The sequence below is a fragment of the Elephas maximus genome, chromosome 3 (assembly GCF_024166365.1).
Source record: "Elephas maximus indicus isolate mEleMax1 chromosome 3, mEleMax1 primary haplotype, whole genome shotgun sequence".
NCBI lineage: Eukaryota > Metazoa > Chordata > Mammalia > Proboscidea > Elephantidae > Elephas > Elephas maximus.
The window spans coordinates 213091899-213108842 of record NC_064821.1 but is presented as its reverse complement, the minus strand read 5'-3'; the positions used below and the strand labels follow the sequence as shown (position 1 = coordinate 213108842).

Below are 16944 nucleotides of genomic sequence, written 5' to 3'. Positions count from 1 at the left end.
ATGTTAAGGTGGTAGAGACTTTCCTTATAGAAAACTATAAAACATAAGAATATAACAGATGACATCAGCTACAGACCAATATATTTTGATCTCCATTTAGCATATAATACCTGATTAACTTACACAGGTTTCTTTGTACTCCTAAAAAGAGCTGCAGTACTCTGGCTTCCAGTTGTGGGTTCCTAGATTATATACATATAATGGATTTCAAAGGGCCAATTTATGTAAGCCTCCTTTACTTCAGATCATGGTCTTTGTTCCTATTAGAATAAAATAACGAGCTGCAGATGGGTTGCTTTAAAGAGGACTTTTGAAAGAAAATATACATAATCTGGATGATTAAATTTTATACTTAGGGAACTGAGACTGGTAAGGTATGAGATGGAGTAGCAGTCTCTGTCATAACTCACTTTTATACTTTTTTTTGCTCCCTAGGCAAGAAAAATCTCGTTGGGAAGTCCTCCAACGAGAACAACGGTTAATGGAAGAGAAAAATAAACGTAAGAAAGCTCTTTTGGCCAAAGCTATTGCAGAAAGGTGAGGCACGTGAACCAGAGGAGGTTGTTTGTAGCCTGAAGTCAGTTGGTCATGCTTTATGTTTATTTTCCTGTGTCTTCTCTAGTAAACAGTTATTTTCTCTCCAACCATTTAAGGCTAATTAAACAAGTTTTTTATGCTTTATAAATGATACTAAGTTCTGGTTGTCTTAACTTATTAAGGAGGACTTTTTCAGCATAGGTCATATTGAATTCATGAATGTAGATACAATTGAAAATTCAGGACCAGCACCAGTGTTTTCAGTTTTAATCATCTACACATTCGTAAGGGAAGGGGTAAGTAGCCGTCGGTGTGTGTTAAGTTAGCAACAAATGCAGGTTTTAATTTTGACGTCGGGAGTCCTTAATCATCTGGCACGTGGCATAATAAGGCATTCCACACAAGTGACTTATACCCCCACAAATCTTAATTGTGTTTCCTATGACGTTTTCTTAGATAATTTACTGTGCACCTTTTGTTGATGGCTCAAGGTCACCATTGTGAGCACTATCAGGTACTGTGTGAGATCAGTTTTCTCGCACATTGCAGTGTCTATCAGTGGTCTTTTCTCCTTGACTTCTTCACTGCCATTGTGCCCACCTTGAACAGCAGCACTCTGTTCAGGCCACTCTTCCCATCGCCCATCCACTTTCTGTGTTTTTAGTTTGTAGTCTAATCTGCTGGAGCCTGAGGAAATCAAGTTTAGTCAACAAGGCAGTGACTAAGAATAGTGAGAATTAAATGTGAGCACTCCATGGCATTTTTTTTTTTTCAGATCTCTGGAAAAATCTGGCAAAACTATTATTGATTGGGAGGCTGGGGTGCATTTCTAGAGAAGTTGGAGGGGTGCTGAGAGAGACAGATGGCTGTAAGAGTTATTTGGAATTTTATTTTCCAGAGGGGTGCATGTATTTGAAAATGATTTTTTTTTCCCTCCCCCTGGTGCCCCTTGATCTTTCATGAAGCGTAGGAAATATACAACTTGCTGAACTTCTATGTCTTAACAAAAGGACAAGACACAAAAAAGTAGTGCCCACTTTTTTTTCTACAAGTGATCACATATTGAAAAGTATTTTAGTACCCTCAGTTTGGAAGAAGGAGAGAAGCTGTTTATTGGGCATTTTATAAAGAACTGTACAGGGACAGCACTCACTCTTCCCTAGATGCTTTTGAGATAGAAACCACTAATATGGGCAGAAATACAGGCAGCGAAGTACTTGAAGTAAAAGAATTATACTGGCAAATGAACTCTTGTAGGCAGAAAGCAAAAGTAACTGCGTAGTGGGGTAGAAATCAAGAGGATGACCTTGGGCATTTCGTGACCAGGCAGAACAGAGTTAGCAGACATGACTGGGTTGTGTCATCCCATAATTTTTGAGTACCATAAAGGGACAACATTCTTTCTTAAGTTGCAATATAGTAGTTTTATGAGGGGGGTTTCTTTCCCCTCAAAAATGTGTATGAAATTTTGAAATGAGTGAAATCATGATTAAAGGTTTGCTTTTGTATTTGCTTGTTCTGTTTCTTAAGTATGTATCGTACTTAGAGGGTGGCGAGGAGACTGAGAGAATGAGGTGGGATGTGCCTTTAAGCAAGGAAAAAAAAAAGTGGAGCCCCATGAATAATTTTGAAGACCTGCAGTTTTGTCTAGAGGACAAGAATCAAACAATAAAAGTTTGGAGAAATAAGTCCTAAGAAAGTAAAAACCAAATACGTATTTTCAAATGTAAAGAAATGGTGTTCATTAATGTAGGCATCTGTTCTCAGCGTCTCCTAAGTATCAGACAAGCGAAAATGGGCTTAGCAGGAAGAAGGATTGAAAGCTAGAAATTTGGAAGGCTGTGTTGGATGTTCTGAAGAAACGGGAATGCAGATGTACTTTTTTAGTACTTCCTCTCCTTACTGAATGATACAGACTCACATGTGAACTGTTTACTAGGATTTTTTTTTTTTTTTTACCTTATTTTCTCCTTTATGTATGCAAATAATATACACTAATAGAAAACTTGGAAAAATAAGGAAAAAAATCTCAAATGCAGTCTCTGAGAGATGTATCAAAATGTTACCCTGCATTTTTTTTTTTTTTTTTAATTTTTAAATCTTAAATTATAACCATATGTACTCACTCACTTTCTCTGTCTCATTCTCTATATATAGTATCTTGCATCTTTTTTCCCTTAAATCATGTATGGGTACACTGTTTAAAAAGTTTTTTATTTTTCCACTCATTTTCCTGATTTTCTAGATCTAAAAGAACTCAAGCAGAGACCATGAAATTGAAGCGGATCCAGAAGGAGTTACAAGCTTTAGATGACATGGTGTCCACTGACATTGGAATTCTCAGGAACCGGATCGATCAGGCCAGCCTAGACTATTCATATGCCCGGTAAGTTGGGGAAACTGAACTCTGATCAGGGAGTACAGTTTAATTAATTTCCGTTACTAGCCAGGTGAGGCACTTTTATGTGTGTCGTCATTTAAGCTTCGAAGCAGCCCTGTTAGGTGCTGTATTTATTTCTCTTTTGTGCTAATTCAAGTGCGTCCTCTCCTGTGAAGACTTCCTTAACCCTGTTCTAACAGCTTCCCTTGTTATGTGCCCCTGAAACCATTTCTTACGTTATTTACTCACATTTTAGTCTTCCCTGTTAAACCATCAGCTATTTAATGTTTGGGACTCTGGTTTTATTAATCTTTCAGGCTAGCAGACTCTCAGTAATTATTTCTTAAATAAATGACAATATCTGAGTGACTTGCCCCAAAACACGTAATTGTTACATCTCAGAACCAATATTAAAACTATTAATTTTACCCTAAGCTTTTCCCTTCCATTAAGAAGTTTTGATTGAGATGATCATTATGGGATGGAAGCCTAGTTCTCATTTTAGTTTCATCAAAGAAACATGATCTAGTTTATTTTATATAAAATTTATGAGTATTTTAAGGAAAATATGACTCCATCTTGGAAACTTGAAACTTTTTCTCATTGTTTTCTTTTCTGTTATATACTTCTATGGTACGCTATGTTATGCACTTGTTATCTCCTTTTCTATATATATATAATAGAAATTGGTTTGATGTGTATTTTTTTGTTTTCAACCACTGGCATTTTTTTAAAGAGAAAAAAGCCATCAAGAAATAATTTAAAAATGAACTAACACATGTAAAGAATTACATGGACTTTGCAAACAGATAAAAGGGCAAAAAATGAAGTCCAATTTCAGGGTTTTCAGCCCTTTCAACATTGCTTTAATCATCCTGGTTTGTCTTTTTTCACAGGGGAGTGCTGTGTTAATGACTCAGTTTTGCATCTTTCCCTGTTACACTAGAAATCCATCAGAATGCCTCATTAGCCCAGGGTAAACCACAGCATCAGAATGTTTATATAACAATTTAATAAAGCGGAAATGCTTGAGTGTGGTTTTCAGTTCACTGTCTGGTGTTTAAGAAGGAGGGTCGTGGCTGTCCTTGTGATTTTTGTAATTGTTGTTTGACCGTATGCTACTAAACTTAATGGGTTGCCTTTATTAATTAACTTACTAAATTAATGCCATCAGTAGCTGATGACTAGAGGTTCCAGATTTCTATTAATACGATCATTAAAAAGGTGAGCAAGCTTTTGTTATGAGTAAATTCAGCCTTCATTTTTAGCACATTTTGTTCTCTGTAACAGAAGCTTGACAGAGGAGCATTTTTATGCCCCCGTAGTTCTTTATATAAATATTTCAGATCGTAAGGCACAGTGCTGGGAGCCTCAACTGAAAAACGATCTGTTTATGTTTTAAATCTGTCCTGGTGTAGGCTGGAGAGGGTTGCCTTTGCATATAGAATATTTTTTAACGAATGTGAATGTTTTAGCCTTCAGAGTACCACTGAAAAGATGGGATTACTAGTTATAGAAGAAAACATCCCATAGTACATAAATATTCATAATAAACTTCTATGTAGTTGATGTTCCTTAATGAGCTAAAGATGGCATTTCTCTTGGTCCTGACACTGATGTTGTTATATGTAAGTGGGTGTTGCTCCCGCGGCTGTCTTTAGAAGCCTAAGGCTTGTGTTAAGTCAGAGAGAAGCCAGAGACAAAGACAGCTAGAACCGGGGCTGTGTCTTCTTGTTCATGGTAAGATTAAAAGCACATTTCCTAAATTTCCATCTGTGGTTACCGAGAAAATATGAATTGGTAAATTAATACTGTGTCCAGATTTCTAGTGAAAGGTTATCCCCAGGGCAGTCAGTTTCTGTGAGAGATTTACTTGATTTTTTTTTTTTTTTTATTTTAATAAAAATTATTATCTTAGTTGTAGAGTGCCTGGTGGTCCCTAGGTGGCACAAATGGCTTGTGCCCAACTACTGACCTAAAGATTGATGGTTCACACCCACCCAGTGGCACCACAGGAGGAAGTCCTGACGATCTCCCTCCGTAAAGATTACAGCAAAGAAAACCCTGTGGAGGAGTTCTGCTCTGTAACACATCGGGTCGCCGTGAGTCAGAATTGACTTGACGGCAGCGGGTTTGGTTTTTTGCTTATAGTGCCTGGTACGGTGCTGTATCCACAGAAGGTTCTTGGTTAGTGAATAGTCCAGAAGTGACTTTAAACCGTCGCTGTAGAGCAGTGTCCGCGTGGACATCTCTGGGGAGACCAGCACCCTGATCGTGCCAGCGTGAGAAAGTTGCTGCCTTTGGTTTTCACAGCTGTGATTACAGTGCCACCATATGCTGTGCAGACCAGCTTGTAAAATTGGGAGTAGCTGCATGTAGAATATATATATTTTTAACCCTCAGTATACCAGGAATACTAGGATCCCTGGGTGGTGCAAATGGTTAACATTATTAGGTGCCATCGAGTCGATTTCAACTCATAGCACCCCCTTGTCACAGAGTAGAACTTCTCCATAGGGTTTCTAGGCTCTAACCTTTAAACGATTAATGTATTTGCCTGCTAACCAAAAGGTTGGAGGTTTGAGTCCACTGAGTGGCACCTAGGAAGAAAGGCCTGGCAATTTGCTTCTGGAAAGTCATCCACTAAGAACCTTATAAAACCTAGTTCTACTCTGACACCCATGGGGTCACCTCGAGTTGGAGTCATCTTGACTGAAGCTTGGTCATACCCGGAAGAAGAATTACCACCCTTTTCCATGTAGATTTAATAGCCCTCCCCCTTGTTTATATATGTCATTTTATGAATATAGAAGTGAGGATAAACACAGTTGTGGAAAAACAACTTTATTTGGAATTTTAATAAAAATTTAAGCATAAGAAACATCTTTTAGTATGAAGTAATTTTGACCCACAAACAAAAAGTTGGAAGAGTACTTGCCCCACCCCTTTGACAGCCCAGAGACAGTCCAAGTTCTTATAAGACATTGTGTAATTAAGTTCTTCCTGTTGGAATGGTTAACGGGATGAGAATACCATATTTGTTTTTATCCTTACAAATATATTTTTCACTCATCGATTCTTGAGTTTGAGAAAATTCATCTAGGCTATCTTTTTCTGAGGACTGATAATCTGGTACTTCACTTACGTGACCGATTCCACCGTCTGGAGTCCCAAGTGCCGGCCTCCGCATTTGTGTTCCTTTCCTGGGGCTGCTGTAACAAAGTACCAAAATGGGTGACTTAAGACAACAGGAACTTATTCTCTCACAGTTCTGAAGACCACAAGTCCTAAATCAAGGTGCAGGCAGGGCTGCACCCTCTGGAGCCTCTGTGGGAGAATCCGTGGCCTCTACCAGCTTCTGGGTGTTCTTGGCTTGTGTGTGTGGCCGCATCACTCCCTGTCTCATAAAAGAGAGAAGAGTGCATGTGCTTGCATTTCAGGCCTACGGGACAACCCACGATAACCTCCTCCTTTCAAGATCTTTAATTTAACTGCATCGTTTGCCATGTAAGGTAATATTCACAGCTTCTGGGGATTAAAAAAAAAAAAACCACCAAATCTGTTGCCCTTGAGCTGATTCTGACTCATAGTGTTCCTACAGGACAGAGTAGAACTTCCCCATAAGGTTTCCAAAGAGCAGGTGGTGGATTTGAACTGCCAGCCTTCTGATTAGCAGCCGTAGCTCTTAACCACTGCGCCACCAGGGCTCCAAATGGAAGATTCCCTCACAACTGAATAAAGGCACCACTGAGATTCGAACCAGGGATCTCCTGTTTACTAGACAGGCACGTTAACCAGCTATGCTACAGCACCAGCACTAAACTCGTTGCTGTTGAGTCAATTCCAACTCATAGCAACCCTGGGGATTAGAAACTAAATATATATTTGGAGGTCTACTTTTTCGTCTGCCCACAGCATTCTTTTGGTTTGTCTAATAAGTGCAAAATGTCTTTCTCTGTCAGTTTTCTTGTCTTTGCCATTATTAGGAGAAACTGAAAAAACATGAATTTGCAACTGTGTTCAATGAAAGCTTAAGAGCAGATTATAAAGTTGGTGTCTCAGGTCTTCTTTTATATCTTCTCGAAGGATGATACAGTGCATCGTACACACAGTAAGGAAACTGAAAGATGATGATTTGTTTCACACCCTTTTACATAATTGGTCATTCTTTATGTTCTTATTCTTTTAATTTTTTAGCCTAGCGGAACTGATGAATAATGATGAAGTAACTCCTAAAGTGATGAAATGGCAAAATGTTTGAAGATAACAGGAAAAATAAGATCTCTGTGGTGTAGCTTAGATCTCCAAAAGGGTCCACTGGGCCCATGCGGAAATGGCAAAACAGAATTAGATTCTAATTTTGTAACGAAATTCTCTCTTTGTTCTTTGGGATACTTCTGAAAAAGTATAAAAGTCATGAAATGTCAGCTCTTACAAATAGCTAGAACATCTCACAAAGGAACTCAGAAGTGAAAATGAGGTCAGTGGGACCTGACAGTGTACTGAGCGTTAAGGATTGAGATTTTTTTTTAATTTTAGGGATACCAAAACCAAGATATGGTTTTTAAAACTCTTTAACACTTATTACATCATTCAGTGTCGTTTTAAAGTAATGAAATAATTCTAGAATTGCACTTCCAGTTCAGTTTGTCTTTGTTGTATATAATGCTCTTACTGTTTTGTTCCAAACTAAGTCATCACACTCTTACTTAGCAGTACCCACCTGATCCCCAGACTGCTGCTGCGGTTCGTGAGTTGTTGTTGTTAGGTGCCATTGAGTCGGTTGTGACTCACAGCGACCCCATGTACAACAGAACGAAACACTGTCCGGTCCTGAGCCATCCTTACAATCGTTATGCTTGACCTCATTGTTGCAGCCACTGTGTCAATCCACCTCGTTGAGGGTCTTCCTCTTTTCCGCTGACCCTGTGCTCTGCCAAGCACGATGTCCTTCTCCAGGGACTCATCCCTCCTGAGGACATGTCCAAAGTTTGTAAGATGCAGCCTTCCCATCCTTGCTTCTAAGGAGCATTCTGGTTGTACTTCTTCCAAGACAGATTTGTTTGTTCTTTTGGCAGTCCATAGTATATTCAATATTCGTCGCCAACACAATTCAAAGGTGTCAGTTCTTCTTCGGTCTTCATTATTCACTGTCCAGCTTTCACATGCATATGATGTGATTGAAAATACCATGGCCTGGGTCAGGCACACTTTAGTCTTCAAGGTGACATCTTTGCTTTTCAACACTTTAAGGAGGTCTTTTGCTGCAGATTTACCCAACATGCAATGTATCATTTGATTTCTTGACTGCTGCTTCCGTGGCTGTTGATTGTGGATTCAGGTAAAATGAAATACTTGACAACTTCGATTGTTTCTCCGTTTATCATGATGTTGCTTATTGTTCCAGTTGTGAGGATTTTTGTTTTCTTTATGTTGAGGTGTAACCCATACCGAAGGCTGTGGTCTTTGATCTTCATTAGTAAGTGCTTCAAGTCCTCTTCATTTTCAGCAAGCAAGGTTGTGTCATCTGCATAACGCAGGTTGTTAATGAGTCTTCCTCCAATCCTGATGCCCCGTTCTTCACGTAGTACAGCTTCTGGGATTATTTGTTCAGCATACAGATTAAATAGGTACGGTGAAAGAATACAACCCTGACACACACCTTTCCTGACTTTAAACCAATCAGTATCCCCTTGTTCTGTCCGAACAACTGCCTCTTGATCTATGTAAAGGTTCCTCATGAGCACAATTAAGTGTTCTGGAATTCCCATTCACAGTGTTATCCATAATTTGTTACGATCGACACAGTCGAATGCCTTTGCATAGTCAATAAAACAGAGGTAAACATCCTTCTGGTATCCTTTACTGTCAGCCAGGATCCATCTGACATCAGCAATGATATCCCTGGTTCCATGTCCTCTTCTGAAACCAGCCTGAATTTCTGGCAGTTCCCTGTCAATATACTGCTGCAGCCATTTTTGAATGATCTTCAGCAAAATTTTGCTTGCGTGTGATATTAGTGATATTGTTCTGTAATTTCCACATTTAATTGGATCACGTTTCTTGGGAATAGGCATAAGTATGGATCTCTTCCAGTCAGTTGGCCAGGAAGCTGTCTTCCATATTTCTTGGCGTAGATGAATGAGCACTTCCAGCGCTGCATCTGTTTGTTGAAACATCTCAATTGATATTCCCTCAATTCCTGGAGCCTTGTTTTTCGCCAATGCCTTCAGAGCAGCTTGGACTTCTTCCTCAGTGCCATCGGTTCCTGATCATATGCCATCTCTTGAAATGGTTGAATATGGACTAATTCTTTTTGGTATAACGACTCTGTGTATTCCTTCCATCTTTTTTTGATGCTTCTCCTTCACTACTGCAACTCAAGGCTTGCATTTTTTCCTCAGTTCTTTAAGTTTGAGAAACGCCAGGTGTGTTCTTCCCTTTTGGTTTTCTATCTCCAGCTCTTTGCACATGTCATTATAATACTTTACTTTGTCTTCTTGAGCCGCCATTTGAAATCTTCGGTTCTTTTACTTCATCATTTTCTTCCTTTTGCTTTAGCTGCGTGATGTTCGTGAGCAAGTTTCAGAGTCTCCTCTGACATCTATCTTGGTCTTTTCTTTCTTTCCTATCTTTTCAATAATCTCTTACATTCTTCATGTATGATGTCCTTGATGTCATTCCACAACTCGTCTGCTTTTTGGTCACTAGTGTTCAATGTGTCAAATCTATTCCTGAGATGGTCTCTAAATTCAGGTGGGATATACTCAAGGTCATATTTTGGCTCTCGTGGACTTGCTCTGATTTTCTTCAGTTTCAGCTTGAACTTGCATATGAGCAACTGATGGTCAGTTGCACAGTCGGCCCCTGGCCTTGTTCTGACTGATGATATTGAGCTTTTCCATTCTCTTTCCACAGATGTAGTCAGTTTGACTGCTGTGCGTTTCCTCTGGTGAGGTCCATGTGTATAGTCGCCGTTTATGTTGGTGAAAGAAGAAGGTATTTGTGATGAAGAAGTTGGTCTTACAAAATTCTGTCATTCAGTGTTTGCCGTTGTTTCTATCACCAAGGCCATATTTTCCAACTACCGACCCTTCTTCTTTATTTCCACCTTGTGTATTCCAATCACCAGTAATTACCAATGCATCCTGATTGCATGTTCTATCCATTTCAGACTGCAGCAGCTGATAAAAATCTTCAATTTCTTCATCTTTGGCCTTGGTGGTTGCTGGGTAAATTTGAATTAACTGGTCTTCCTTGTAGGCATGTGCATATTATCCTATCACTGACAGTGCTATACTTCAGGATAGATCTTGAAATAATCTTTTCGACAATGAATGCAACACCATTCCTCTTCAAGTTGTCATTCCCCGGATAGTAGACTATGTGCTTGTCTAATTCAAAATGGCCCGTACCAGTCCATTTCAGCTCACTCATGCCTAGGATATCAATGTTTATGCATTCCATTTCATTTGTGATTATTTCCAATTTTCCTAGATTCATACTTTGTACATTCCAGGTTCCAATTATTAATGGATGTTTGCAGCTGTTTCTTCTCATTTTGAGTTGTGCCACATCAGCAACTGAAGGTCCCAAAAGCTTTACTCCATCCACGTCATTAAGGTCGACTCTACTTTGAGGGGACTAAGACAGACTAGAAAGAAGGACCCAGTGGTCTACTTCTGAAAAGCATTAGCCAGTGAAAACCTTACGAATAGCAGCGGAACATTGTCTGATATAGTGCTGGAAGATGAGACCCCAGGTTGGAAGGCACTCAAGATGACTGGGGAAGAACTGCCTCCTCAAAGTACAGTCGACCAGTTTGTGAGACTAATCGGTATTTTAAACATAAATCACTCTGTACAAGCATATATATTTATGTTTCTGGCCAGAAGGACTTTAAAAAAACAAATTGCAAATTTTTCAGTGATTTATCCCAGGTGAAAGATAATGGAAACCTAGGGACCTGTTTTTGGATGTTCATTTCAATTCATTATTCATGAGCATAGTCAGTGAATCTATACCCACTGACTTGGGGAGGCCATAGACGTGCAGAAAAAGGAGACTTGGGGTTGGCAAGGGACAAGGCTTTGTACCCGTAGAGAGTGTCGCAAGAGCTGTTACGCCTGATGCAAGAACATTGGTAGACATAATGAAGCATGGAAATAAGGGACCCAGGTATCCAACAGAGCATCTTTAGAACAGTTCTTTTAATACAAGAAATTATTTTTAGAAGGGTAGTTTTCTCATATATTTACTAGGTGACAGTTTTAAAAAATGCAGTATGATAAATCCACTTTATGTAAATAAGAGTTTTTGAGTTAAACACCAGGCCCCTGAATTTTACATAATTTTACGTACATGTTTACTGATGTACCAACAGCCCTTTTTGACCCTGGTGCTCTGAGGGGGAGCTCTGTTTCTTGAGTGCCTGTGAGGCTCTGGGAAACCCAGGTGGCGTAGTGGTTAAAGTGCTACGGCTGCGAACCAAAGGGTTGGCAGTTCAAATCCTCCAGGTGCTTCTTGGAAACTCTATGGGGGCAGTTCTACTCCGTCCTATAGGGTCGCTATGAGTCGGAATCGACTCGACAGCACTGGGTTTTTATGAGGCACTGATCTAGACACTTTCCTTGTGTTATTTAATCATTAACACTCTGTGAAGTGTTATTATTATCATCATCAATTTACAGATAAACCAGGACTCTGCAGAAGTAACTGCCAGAGTCACTGTACTGGGGTCGTCAGTCACTGTGTGCCTCCTCCCCAGCACCTTGCACAGGAATCTGGCTGTGCCCTGTACTTATGATGCTGACCCTTACCTTTACCCTTAGAGTAAAGACAGGCTACTGACTCCAGTGGTCCATGACGTGGCCTGGCACTAAGATCTCTGTTTAAACTGAAATGAGTCAGGCCAGCCCAGTTCCTGCCCCTGGAGTTTTGGAACTGAAACACGAAGAGATTGAGGGAATTTGATGTAGTGCCTCAACTGGCAGCCATACTGGGCTGTAGGATAGGAAAGCAGAAATGAGACAAACTCTGGTTCTAAGCATTGAAGAGAATAGCCTTTGATTCTGATGATATGCTCATGAGATTACCTCTTGTTTCCCACAATAAAACCCACCTTTTACCTGGGCTAGTTTGACCAGGTGTCTGTTCTTTGCATCCAAAAGGCCTTGGCCAAAACAGGTGTGTACGTAGTAAATGGCCAAGGCAGGTTTTAAATCCAGCAATCTCTAAACTCAGAGCCTTTTATTTTTCCACTGTTTACTTAATTCTCAGACAGAGAATCTGACCTTAGGAGAATTGCCTGTTTCTCTTTCGTTAAAATTTTATGCTGGCAACTGCTTCCTGCATTGAGCTGATTTAGGCAGTTGTAACAGAAAAGATGGCACTGGGCTGGGGAACAGATAAGACAACATGGCGGGCACAGCAGTTGGTGGGAATGAAATGGAAGAACAATTTGGAAAGTGAGGATCAGCTTCTTGGTGAAAAGAAAAGCAGCAAATGATATGGAAAAAGCAAAGACATTATACCAACAAACTCTGATAACTTTTCTGCTGTGTACCCACCTGGTGCAAAAGAGAAAAGGTGGTCAGTAAGGTAACTTGTCCAGTAGAATTACCCAGCTTCACGTAAGGCTCCAGCAAGCTTCCTTTCTGTGGAATTTGTATGCATGTAAACACATTAAAATTCCTAACAAAAAGCCTAATAGTAGGCTGTTGCAGAGTAGACAGAGCAAGGATGGGAGAACAACTTCTCCCAGGGGCACTCAGCTGGAACTGATCTGCCCCCAGGAGACACTTGTCAATGTCTGCAGACATTTTGGTCGTTAAACTGGTGGGAGCTACAGGCAGCTGGTGGGTAGAGGCTGCTGAGGTTCCTCCACTGCTCAGGACAGCGCCTCACAACAAAGAATTACATGGCCAGAGTGTCAGTAGTGCCGAGGCTGGGGAACCCTGACTAAACGTGTCCTGCAGTTTCTCTTCTGCTTGGTGTTTCTTTCTTGCCCTCACTTTGGATTCCACCCATTATCATTTTTCCTCAGCTCTGGTGTGCTCTCCCATTTATAGTCACCTCTCAGTCACTGTTCATACCGTTTTCTACCACCAGGAGTTTTCTTTTCTAATCCGTTTAATCAAGAAATACAGATTGTCTACTTTCTCCATCTCTTCTTTTGCCTCAGATTTAACCAACTGTGTGCTGGCTTGCAAGAGCAGATTTTATGCACTGCTTTCCAGTCCTACATTCAGTGATGTTGCCCTGTGTCTCAGCCTCCTAGTGCTGCTGACACAGATACCCGAAGTGGTGGTTTTAAAGAACACAAATTTATTCTTTCTCAGTTCAGAAGGCTAGAAGCCCAAATTTGGGGTGTGGCTCTAGAGGGAAGCCAGCAGTCCTTTGAGTTCATGGGATTGTGGATTTGTCTGCCTTTCTGGTCCTTAGGTCAGATAACACCTGTCTTTCCCTGGTGTCTGTGGGCCTCCGTGTCCAGTCTGCTCTTTTTACAACTCAGAAGTGGATAGGTTTAGGATCCACCCTACACTGGTATGACCCCAACTGATTGATTGGTTCCATTAGCTTGTATTATGGAAGGTGATTACACTACATTACGTTACACCACAGGTACAGGAGTTAGAATCCCGACACATATTTTCGAGGGCTACAATTCAATTCAGAACACATTGGTAGCTTGAAATTGGCAATGGGGGTTGTAGTTACACGTCAGAAATTAGCACACACTAACTGGAGCTCCCCGCCAAGCTAGCACACCACTAAATTAACCCTCTTTAGCCTGCTTTCGCTGAGTGTGGAAGAATGTCGCTCCGTGAGGAGAATCCAAATAAGGATGTTGTGGAAGTTGCAGCAGCTGTAGCCTAATTTGTCTTCGGCGTACAGACAGGTGTCAGTAAAGTATTCGTATTTTTGTTGTTCTTTTTTTTTTTTTTTTCCCTGATTTTGGAGTGTAATTACAGTTTTTACACCTTCCTCTGAACTTCCTCCTCTTCGGTGGGAAGCTAACCAATCAGTCTTTGTACCTGTCCTTGCAGGAAGCGGTTTGACAAGGCCGAGGCAGAGTATGTTGCAGCAAAGCTAGATCTCCAGCGCAAGACTGAAATTAAAGAGCAGCTCACTGAGCACCTTTGTACGATCATACAGCAGAATGAGCTGCGGAAGGCCGAGAAGTTGGAGGGGTTGATGCAGCAGCTGGATGTACAAGCTGATGAAGAGGCTTTGGCGCTTGAGGCGGAGGTGGCGAGATTGCTGCAGGAACAAGAGACAGAAGCGGGGAAACAGACGACTGGTTTAGAGAAGCTGTGTCATCCTTCTGGGGACAGGGCGACCTTAGAATTTTCTAAAGAGAACAGAAAGCATCAAGAACAAACTGCTTCCCCAAAGGTAGATGAACAGGGTGAAAGTTCCAATGGCAGCTCCCTTCATAGTCCAGACGGCCAAAATCAAGACACTAAAGCTGCTGTAGGTGACACTTCAGCCGCTCTGCCCACATGAGGAGCCAGGGTTGGTTCTTTTCCAGGATTGTGGTACGTGGTATAGAAGTGTACTTTGTGCTGTGGGTTATGCCCTGGCCTCTGATAAAAATCTCTTCGAAATAGTGTTAATTTTTGAATCCGTGATTGGTTTTAGTATTTTAACATGTTTGATCATTCTTAAACTCTCGAATTATGATAATTTTGTATCGGGGGTATATTTTACCTTGATTTTGGTCCAGTTCCTTCAGTGTATCCTTATTAATGGGTGAAAGAAAGTCACTTAAAAGGACGGAAGAAAAACTACATGGTTAGGTGGTTTTTAGACCTGGTAAAAATGAAAATGATACTTAGTCTCTAACTGAATTGTGTAACTTCTCCTGAGAGGAGTGTTGAGAGTGGGAGCAGTGTTCTATGTAGTTAGTGAAAAGACACAGGCTTTACCGCTTGCCAGAAAGGTGGAGGCAGAAACGACTGACAGAAGTAGCAGGTTGAAGTACCTGTCGGGACCATACTAGATTTGTAGAACAGGACTCAGGAGCTGCAGCTTATGTAAAGAGCCAGCCAGCTTAAGCCGCCCTAACCCTTGTCTTAAATGGGCCTTTTAAATGGTTTTAGTTTAGTGCTTGGATTTTGGTTAATTTTTACATGCAGACATACCCATCCACTCCCCGCCCCCACAATGCACTACCAAAAACCAACCCGTTGAGTCGAACCCCACTCATGGCGACCCCGTGTGTTTCAGAGTAGAACTGCAGTCCACAGGGTTTTCAGTGGCTGTGGTTTTCAGGAGTAAATCAGAAAGCTTTTCGGGGTTTTCTTCTGAGGAGCCTGTGGCTGAATGAGAACCGCCACCTGTCAGTTAGGAGGCAGGCGCGTAACCGTTTGCCCTGCCCGGGGCTCCTGTAGACAGACAGTACACACAGGCATGGCATTTTACCGTTAGTATATTTTCTTTGATTGAGGTATTGATTAGCTAAACTAATCCAGAATTGATTATTTAAAAAATTGCTACTTTTGATGATCAAAAAAATAGATGTATTTTCTCTCTAAAGTTATCTGTGCTTTCTACGTTAGACAAAAATAACCGTCATAAAGCATTTAAATTGTTAAAATGTTGGTTTTCTCATTAATAGTTTATTAATTACCTATTACTAATAGTCAATCACTACATTATGCTATATGTATGTAAATAAATTATAATTTTGTTACAGAATCTGTGGGTATTACTTTGTGACCTATTTATCAGAAATTCCAAAAAGTATGAAGATTGTGTTTTTAAGTCTTTTTTAAAAAGCACTATTTTAAAAGGATAAGGATGAGTGCAATATTGTATCCATAATAGTTTCTGGAGAAGTTATTATCTGCTCGTGTTCTGTATGAACTTTGTGTTTTTATATTACGTAATTTTAGTTGAAATTACAGCTGTCCATTACTGATTTCTCTAAACAGAAGCATTTACGGAAATAGTTATATTTTTATTTATGAATGGCATACATAAAAATTGAAGGCCTCAATCAAAGCACTCTTTATTTTTCCAAGGAATAAATGAGTCTGATGTATTTATAATGTTTTTTTGTTTACCTTAAAATTTTTTCCAAGCGGTATGTGGCAGCAGTGTATCTTGGATCTCCATGTGATAGATACCATTGTCTGTTCTTGTATGAGCCCCAGCTCAGGAAATGAGATGCTGTAAGAGTGGTTAAATATAAAGAGGAGTACAAGCTAATTCTCCATCTAAGTGCTTATCTCAAGGCCTGGGGAGAAATGAGAGCCATGAAATGAATGAGTTGGATGGGACCTCAGCAAACATCTGATTTAATCATTTTATTTTACAGATGAGGAATCAAGGACCAGGGATTTCACTAGTGGGTTGTTGACCACCTGGCTTATTTTAAACTTCAAGTGCTAGTAAAACTGCAGTTCTGTGCCCTTGATGTATCTCTTACGTATCTCAGGCTGTGAAGTTCACTGCATTCCTCTGCTTGAAATTTCTGCTTTATAATCAATTCAGGTATTGTTTTGTGTGAAATGCTTTCAAATATGGCTATAAAAGGTTCGCTGAAACCACCATTTTGAAAAACCTTATCTTGTGTTCCCAGGGTGGTATCTGAGTGCTCAGGTGATGATATAAGTGACAAAATTATGTTGCATCAATTTTATACACAGGCAGCTGTGTCCCATGTGTGGGAGAAACAAGAGCAAACGAAGGAGCCGTGGGGCCCTTTGGTGTGAGCACCGTATGCACTGGCTTTTCCAGGATAACCTTGATATAGACTTTTTTTAAATAATAAAATACACTGAAAGCCTTTTCATATATGAATTCATAAACCCACAATAATTGTTCGTTTCTTTAACTAAATTATTGTTTCAAAATTACCACCGTGAGTTTATTGGGAAACTTTTTACAGCTGACTCTAGCGTTAAACTTCCCTTGCTTCCGCTTCTCATGTACTTAAAGCCTAAGTCAAGGCTCTTAAACGATACAAGTAACTTGGGAGTTAACTCCGTTGTGGTATCTCACTGGTGCCACTGAAAAGA

The 16944-nt window shown here is 40.3% G+C and overlaps 1 protein-coding gene across 1 annotated transcript in view; it reads left to right on the top strand.

Moving 5' to 3' along the window:
• GORAB (golgin, RAB6 interacting) overlaps positions 1 to 16726 on the top strand; it is a 31564-nt gene extending 14838 nt beyond the window's left edge. The window contains exons 3-5 of the mRNA XM_049881255.1: positions 436 to 537; positions 2783 to 2923; positions 13966 to 16726. Coding sequence (XP_049737212.1) covers positions 436 to 537; positions 2783 to 2923; positions 13966 to 14425 — 703 coding nt within the window. The 3' untranslated portion in view covers positions 14426 to 16726. The remainder of the gene's footprint in view (positions 1 to 435; positions 538 to 2782; positions 2924 to 13965) is intronic.
• The last annotated feature ends 218 nt before the right edge of the window (positions 16727 to 16944 follow it).